General features: G+C 32.3%; 1 protein-coding gene across 3 annotated transcripts; it reads left to right on the forward strand.

Annotated features, from left to right (window-relative positions):
* Window positions 1-1,106: 1,106 nt before the first annotated feature.
* LOC122282558 (phosphoserine phosphatase, chloroplastic) lies at window positions 1,107-6,567 on the forward strand. Of its 3 annotated transcripts, none has more exons than XM_043094493.1 (8): window positions 1,107-1,594; window positions 2,679-2,909; window positions 3,246-3,378; window positions 3,464-3,571; window positions 4,862-4,955; window positions 5,633-5,782; window positions 5,860-5,913; window positions 6,210-6,567. In XM_043094493.1, exons 2-8 carry the CDS (start codon window positions 2,687-2,689, stop codon window positions 6,333-6,335), a joined length of 888 nt encoding a protein of 295 aa, XP_042950427.1. In that variant the 5' UTR covers window positions 1,107-1,594; window positions 2,679-2,686; the 3' UTR covers window positions 6,336-6,567. The 3 variants fall into 3 exon arrangements, with proteins under 3 accessions (XP_042950427.1, XP_042950426.1, XP_042950428.1); XM_043094492.1 differs by having other exon boundaries at window positions 1,108-1,558; XM_043094494.1 differs by having other exon boundaries at window positions 1,589-1,607.
* Window positions 6,568-7,763: the final 1,196 nt, after the last annotated feature.

The following is a 7,763-nucleotide window of genomic DNA, read 5'->3' on the forward strand; positions in this document are numbered from 1 at the left end:
AGTTAAAGTTAACGATGAATAGAGCCAAACGGAAGAAATGAAATCTAAGAGATAAGTACATATGGATATACGTGAAAAAATATGGTCTAAAGAATGTTTATTAAAGATATGTACATTTCTATCAATATGAAAGAAATGGTTTTGCTTCAATGCCCTTTTTTTAACTGTAAATAGTTTATTAACATTTTCTTAAAAATATTAGAAACATCAGTTGCAAACAGTTTTGTTAATATTTTGTTGAGTAATATTTTAAAAAAGGTAAATTATATACACCATATTACCATCCAATTTCTATACTATTATATAAGATGTGACACATTTATCACTATAAGATGATTATTTATTATATGATCATTTATTGAATGATTCTTTGTTATGAGTAATGCTATACACCACACCACCATCTCGTTTGTATCTTATTATATATGATGTGATACATTTATTACCATTTGATGATAAAGATATAATAAATGATCATTCAAACCTGTTATTGTTAGTTTTAATAATTATAGTTGAATTTGTATGATGTATGCTTGTTATTGTCAGAATAAATATATAATGTGTTAATTTTAAAATTATAAACTACAGTAGTAAGTGTTAAATAATTTAATCATATAATTATAATATAAACTTTCATCCTTTGCAATTAAAAATATATTAAACAAACTATAGTACATTAGAAATTGTAAATCTACTGTTATTAATTTAGGGTTAATTACTAAACTATTCAATTTATCTAGAAACGAAAGAAATATTTAAGTTTGGAAATTATATATTTTAATAAATCATTAAATAAAAATCATTAATAAAAGGGAAAAAAAATTCTATAGCTACACATTTCTACTAAAGTATAGCAATTCAATTCAATATTTACAGAACTCAAAATTAAAAGAAATAGAATGTAAAAATTTAATTTCTAAAAATTATTTTTATTAGAATTTTATTAAGAGTTGATATTATTTGGAAGAAAAAAAAAAGAAGAAATAAGTCAATTGTTAAATCCCAAATAATTTGTAGCATTATCTATTTTTATCATCTAAAGCCCAAAATACCAGAAGTAAAACCGAATCCTCCCTCCCCAATTTTAGACGACAAGCCCAGCCCTGGCCACCCCCAACCACCCCACCAACCCCCCCGACCGTTACATCCAACATCCACCAAATCTCTCTCTCTCTCTCTCTCTCTCTTCCCCACCTGCGCTGACAACCGCACCATTTTCTCAGAAATCTCTCTCTCCCAACACCACGTCTTTCATATCTCTCTCACTTTCTCTCTTTTACTGAACAACGCTGCCTCTTCTCTCCTCGAGTCGCCGTCTCGCCGAGGTTCCGCCAAGAACAGCCGCCACACTCTTCCTCCCTCCGTCTATCTCCGTCTCGTAAATCCCCTGTTCCGCCTCCCTCTCGTTCTTTCTCTCTCCGTCACTCGGTCCCAATCTCTCCCCGCTTTCTCTGTTCCATCAAGTTTCCACCAAGAACAACCGCAAACCTCCAGAAAATCACACAAAACATTGTGTTCTCAACAGAAAGGACGAAAACGGCAGCCGTTGGGTCTGGGTGTAAGGATCTCTGAGATCTCCCCACTCTCTGTTTCAGTAATCGTCTGAGGAAATTTTTGTTTTCTTGTTTAGATCTACACATGTATTACAGATTGTTTTTTAGTTTGGTTTGATTTCGTATATGTGGGTATGATTTTTTTACTCTAACTTGTAGAAATTTCAGCATCTTACATATTGGGTTTGATTTTGTCTCATGCTTATGCATAATCTATTTAGGTTCAGTGATACCAAAACCATCTCAACCCATCTCATATCATTATTATAACTTTCATAAATTCTCACGTAAAATACAAGATACAATTTAACCTTTTCAAATCTCAAAATAATAATAATATTATTAAAATAATATTACATTTAATTTTCAACTTTCATCTCGTCTCAACTCACTATCCAAACTTAACCTTAATCATCCCATAGAAATTGAACATCTTCGACTGAGAGAAGAAAGAAGAAAAAGCATACCCACCCTCTGTTTCTGGAATCGTCTGATGGAATTATTTTTTATTTTTTATTTTACATCTAGACATGTATTACAGATTGTGTATGAATTCGGTTTGGTTTCATGTATATGGGTATTATTTTTACTCAACTTGTAGAAATTCAAACAGATTGTGTTTCGGTTTGATTTTGTCTCATGCATATGTGAATGATCTATTTAATCATCCTGTAAAAATTCAGACATCTTCGACTGAGAGAAGAAAAAAAAAGAAAAAAAAAAAAAAAGCATACTCATGAGATGCGGAAATTCAGAAGAACGAAAATCAATTTGAAGGCCACCGAGAAGTTTGTGTGGAAAAGTGAGGAATATAAGAGATGAAAACACAAGAACGAGGAATCAAAGTGTTTCTGGAAAGTTGAGATTAAATAAGTACAAAATGTGTAAGAGATAAACTTCTAGAAATGTAAAAAGACAACAAACTTTGTCGGTAAACGAAGAAGAAAAACAGGAGAACTGAAATTCGTGATAAAAGCATGGTCAAAACAGGAAAAAAAAAAAATAATGGTAAAACATTCACTGTTCATTTGGATTCGCACTTATTTAACCAAGGTAGAAAAAAGAGCATTTGTAGTATTGTTTTTTTTATTTGAATATTTTTATTTTTTGACTTGTTGGAAACAGATAATTTGATGGAAGGATTGGTGAGTTCTCAGATGACACTCATTAGTGCTCATTATAGGCAACTTAACTCTCCTTTCCTTCCTGCATTTTCTCTCCAATTCAAAAGAAGATTGGATATCAGTCGAATTGGGATGGACAAATCTCCTAAATCATTGAAATCAATTACTGCTTCTGTTCAACCATTGGAAACCTCAAAATTGGGTCACTCGAACAACACTCTGCCATCCAAAGGTTATGTTCAAACAATGTATCCTAGCATCTTTTAAGTTTTAATTTTGGAGGAAAAATGGGTTTAGTTCTAAATATTGAGTACTTTTTGATCCGGTTGAGTCCAATACTTAACTCGCTTCAATCCTTATTTGCAGTTGTGGTAACGAGACCTAGTAAATTGATTTTTGGTATATATGTTCCAATAATGGACTTTACTTACCTAGATATTGATTTTAGATTTTATGATAACGAATTGTTGAACTCTTTAAATATAAACTATGTTCTTCTTCAAGGTTAATTTTGGACAATTTTAGAATGATATATCTGTGGCTGATGTTTGCCATCGTAAATATATAGATGTCCTTGATTTATGGAGAAGTGCCAATGCGGTGTGCTTCGATGTGGATAGCACGGTGTGTCTGGATGAAGGCATTGATGAACTTGCAGAGTATTGTGGAGCTGGAAAGGCTGTTGCGGAATGGACTTCTAGGTTGGATTTCTCACATTTCATTATAATTATTTCAATCAGTTTGGTGTTAGTGCCTATTTCTGACTTTGGTTTTGGATTTTGCTAGAGCAATGAGTGGTTCTGTTCCTTTCGAGGAGGCCTTGGCTGCCAGACTTGCTTTGTTCAATCCTTCCTTTGCTCAAGTTCAGGACTTCCTTGAAAAGAGGCCCCCAAGGTCTGAGGGATTTTTTTAAAAAGAATTTTATTTATCTTGAGCTAGTATTGACTTGTTTTCTTAATCAGGTGGGTCGCATAGTTTAATTGAAAATTAAAACTCGATACTCCAATTTGTTTCATATAGCATTTGACAACACGATTTGGTCATGGAGTGTGAAAGCCTCATCATCTTTGTGCTGGAGAGACATAATATATAGTCCTACCTCTGAAGTTTCTATTGAAAATGATTATCAATTCTAAATGACACTAATTTGGATGTTGTCAAAGATGCAGTGTGCTTGCACCATATCTTATGAAACACGAAGGACAATTGAATTTCAGTTGAGATGGGCAAGACCTTCTTGCTCAGTTATTGAGTTTGCTTTAAGATCATTGCATTTCTGTGACTTTTAATGCAGTTGCAGTTCTTGTTTTCTATTTAAAGTCAAACGCTATTGTAAAGGTTTCTGTGTGGAAAATATTAGGAAATATTTAATCTTATATTTTCTACAAGGTTATACAAAATTTTCCCGAGGTTTTTCCTTCAAGGATCTGTACAATCTGGATGGAATATGTTGAATTTGCTCATAAAAAAATATGTTTTATGAAATTTTATCAATTGCTAGTTTGACGGCATGGTGCCAACAAAGTTAGTTCCATGTTTGCATCCTTTATACAGTAAGTTATCGAAACAGATTGGAAGAGACTTGCAGTCCTCATTTTAATAAATTCAAGTTTCCTTGCAACCATTTCTGTAACTGTTAACCAAGTTCCCAACTATGTAAAATGCAAGTTCCATGCTTCAGCCGTAAAATTATTGTTGAAATGATCCCTCCTGTTTTCAAGGGGTAGTGAGTTGTCAGATTAATATTATTGTCTATTGTTCTTTATAGTTGTAATTTTCACTAATATAACTATTAGCTTATAGAACTACACGAAGCATGTAAATTTTAAATGGCAGAGCTTAGGCTTGTCAAGCCATTAACATAATGGCCATCATTGGTTTCCTACTACAGATTTTATTTTGTTATATACTGAGTCATGCCATCAAATCAAAACTCTGAACTGTTTATACAGTGGAGATACCATGATTATAGGTTATGATGGTGAAGAACAATAATCACAAACATAATTGCGCTACTTGGTAATCACAAACAAATTAAACAATCTTGCGTAGTATAGATCTGGTTTTTTGTCTGTTGATATCTATTTTTTCTTTTGCTTTCCACTGGATGAACGGTAATGACCAATAGTTTGATTTTAATTTCAGATTAAATGGTATTCACAACTTCCACTTTTTGATGTGTAGGCTTTCTCCTGGCATAGACGAGTTGGTCAAGATGCTGAAGGCTAATAATACCACTGTTTACCTTATCTCTGGAGGCTTTCGTCAAATGATCAATGTATGCTGTCAAATGATTACTTATAAAAAAAATTAATGCTGTCAAATGATTACTTATAAAAAAAAATTAATGCTGTCAAATGATGGAAGTGTCTGTTGCTTTTGTATTTTTCCTAGAGCATTCATTGATGAATAATTACGTAAAATCATACATATATGTTCCATGTAGACCCTTACAATTTTATTCATTTAGTTGGACAGTAATTGTGTTCAGTCAATCTTAGGATAGTACTGTAGCATGTGATGTTCTTTCAACAGCGTTGGATTGCTATTTTGGTGGATTCTAACATGATCCAACTGAGTCAAGGAACATTTTAACTCCTTAAATACGAAAAGCTTTGAATGATGATGGCACCTTGGAAGTGCTTTATCATTGTACAAACTGTATACTAAGAATATTTTATTAGAAATTTTTAGAACAAATAAATAGGTGTTTGTTCATTCAATACTTAGATTTATTTGATGTCCTCCATTTTGAATGCTTTAGAAGGTTAGCTTATGTTGTGATCTACTTATAAAAGAAACTTATTTTGTGATCTGACATATCAACAGTTGTAGGGTTCATAGAGTTCTTGTTTATATGGGATTCGGTATATGGCATCTACTTTTTCAAATTGGGGAATAAATTGAAGAACAGATTACTTTTTGTAATTATTGATTAAACAAATTATTTTGAAGCCTGTTGCATCAATCCTTGGGATTCCACATGAAAACATCTTTGCCAATCGATTGCTATTTGGAAGTTCTGGGGAGTTTGTGGGGTTTGACACCAAGGAGCCTACTTCAAGAAGTGGAGGAAAAGCCACTGCAGTTCAACAGATAAGGAAGGCAAGCCTCTTAGCTGTTTGTTTAATAGTTGGTTGTTAAGAATGTTTCTTGTGGAGATACTAAACTTGGTTTTCCAGGCTCATAATTACAAGGCATTAGTCATGATTGGGGATGGTGCAACTGATCTTGAGGTAAGTATAATTCATCTAAACTTTAAATTGGATCCATGTGTCAGTTTTCCACAAGTTGTCACACTGCACAGTATGTATTTATACAAGGAAAATAAATAGAAATAAAAGCCTGCAATGGTCTTTCCATCAACTCAACTTGGTTTTGAGGAATTGCCAAATTTGTATATTTTTGCCCATTCCTACAGGGTGGTCAAATTAGATAAAGACTTTTACGATTATCCTCTACTGGGACTTTTTCTGAGTTTCCTGCCAATGTGAATCTTCTACTCTTTTAACTTGTTTTGTTCCCAATATAGGCTCGTAAACCAGGAGGTGCAGATTTGTTTATATGTTATGCCGGTGTCCAACTTCGAGAAGCTGTTGCCGCTAATGCTGACTGGCTGGTTTTCAGTTTTAAAGATCTAATGAACTCCTTGGAGTAGCTTGGAGTTTTCTGAGCCTCTCTTTTTGTATTTTTTTTTTTTTTTAATATTTTGATGATTAATTTTTGTGTCCCACTGGTCAAATGCATTATAGAAGTGTGTATTCATCATCCCATTTTAAGTTTACAAAACTTATGTGAGGAACTAATTAAAAGGTTATCATCTAATGCCCAAGTCTTGTAAAATATATATATTATTTTTTAATTGTTGTTACCCAAGGTTTGAGAGGAAATGGAATGTTGTGATGTGTGGTGTGTGGGATGATGAGTAGTAAAACTATTTTGCTTTCTAAGTTGGTATCATCACTAGAGGCAGATGAAAACTCATAGATGTATTTTATCTGTGTATTCTTCATATACATCCATAATCTCAATCTGGGAAAGTGGAGAAAGCTTGGGGATTTGTTTTATCATCTCTGCTGAATTCAGATGACAAAGATAGATAAGTGTACCTATTTCTTCAAACAAATGTCCGTTGGTATTTCTCTTGTTTGGTATAGTGATTTCAATTTATTTATTTATTTATTATTATTATTTTTTAAAGTAAAAAAAAAAACTCATTTCCATTCTATTAAACTAAAGAAGAGATACAACGAGTATTCTCTATGGTTACAATGAAATCATTCATGGAAGGAGCATCCCTTATTAACAAGTGAGCCATATAATTGTCATTTCTCCTAACATAAGAAACCTCCCACTTAGAAAAGTTTTTGAGTAACTGTTTTGCTTCATAAGCTGTAATAATTTGCTCATTCTTTCTATAATTATGAGTCTCGTATTACGTATTGAGTATCGATGACGTATTTTAAAAGATATCAAATGGATTTTAAAGCAAACTCATTATTTTAAAAGTTTACGAATATTTTAAATATTTTAAAAATATCTATATGTGATATTTTCAGTGTTATTGGATTAAGTTTGTTTTTAAATAACATAATTATAATATTTTTGAAGAGTTCTACAAATATCATTATTATGAAAAATGATTTAAATTAAAATATTGTAGTCATTTGAAAATATTACGAGATTTAAATGTATTTTGAACTCTAAATTAATTTAAATGGTTTTATTCTCTTCAAGTGATTAACGAGACTTCATCATTTTAATTAATGACGAAGAAATATTATTTTATAAATTTTAGTTTATAAAATAATATTATATCTTAATTCCTCTTAGTGTTTTATTTTATGCGCTTTCAAATCAGTATTTAAACTTACAATTAGATCGTTTTGTAAATCCCGAAACGAAAGACATGGATTAAATATCCAGGTCCTTTTCTTTTTCTCCTCACTTCTCTCTTTTTCCTCTCTCTCTCTCTCTCTCTCTCTCTCTCTCTCTCTCTCTCTCTCTCTCTCTCTCTCTCTCTCTCTCTCTCTCTCAGCCCAACGCACGGTTTCTCTTCTCCACCGTGCTCTTCATTCCTCCAGCC

The sequence above is a fragment of the Carya illinoinensis genome, chromosome 11, assembly GCF_018687715.1.
Source record: "Carya illinoinensis cultivar Pawnee chromosome 11, C.illinoinensisPawnee_v1, whole genome shotgun sequence".
Lineage (NCBI taxonomy): Eukaryota > Viridiplantae > Streptophyta > Magnoliopsida > Fagales > Juglandaceae > Carya > Carya illinoinensis.

What these genes read in the sequence shown, in the direction of transcription:
- LOC122282558 (XM_043094493.1), top strand. Translation starts at nt 2,687, where the DNA reads ATGGAAGGATTGGTGAGTTCTCAGATGACACTCATTAGTGCTCATTAT. An exon ending in GTTGCGGAATGGACTTCTAG is followed by an intron (nt 3,379 to 3,463) that starts GTTGGATTTCTC and finishes GGATTTTGCTAG; the next exon opens with AGCAATGAGTGGTTCTGTTC. An exon ending in GCTTTCGTCAAATGATCAAT is followed by an intron (nt 4,956 to 5,632) that starts GTATGCTGTCAA and finishes ATTATTTTGAAG; the next exon opens with CCTGTTGCATCAATCCTTGG.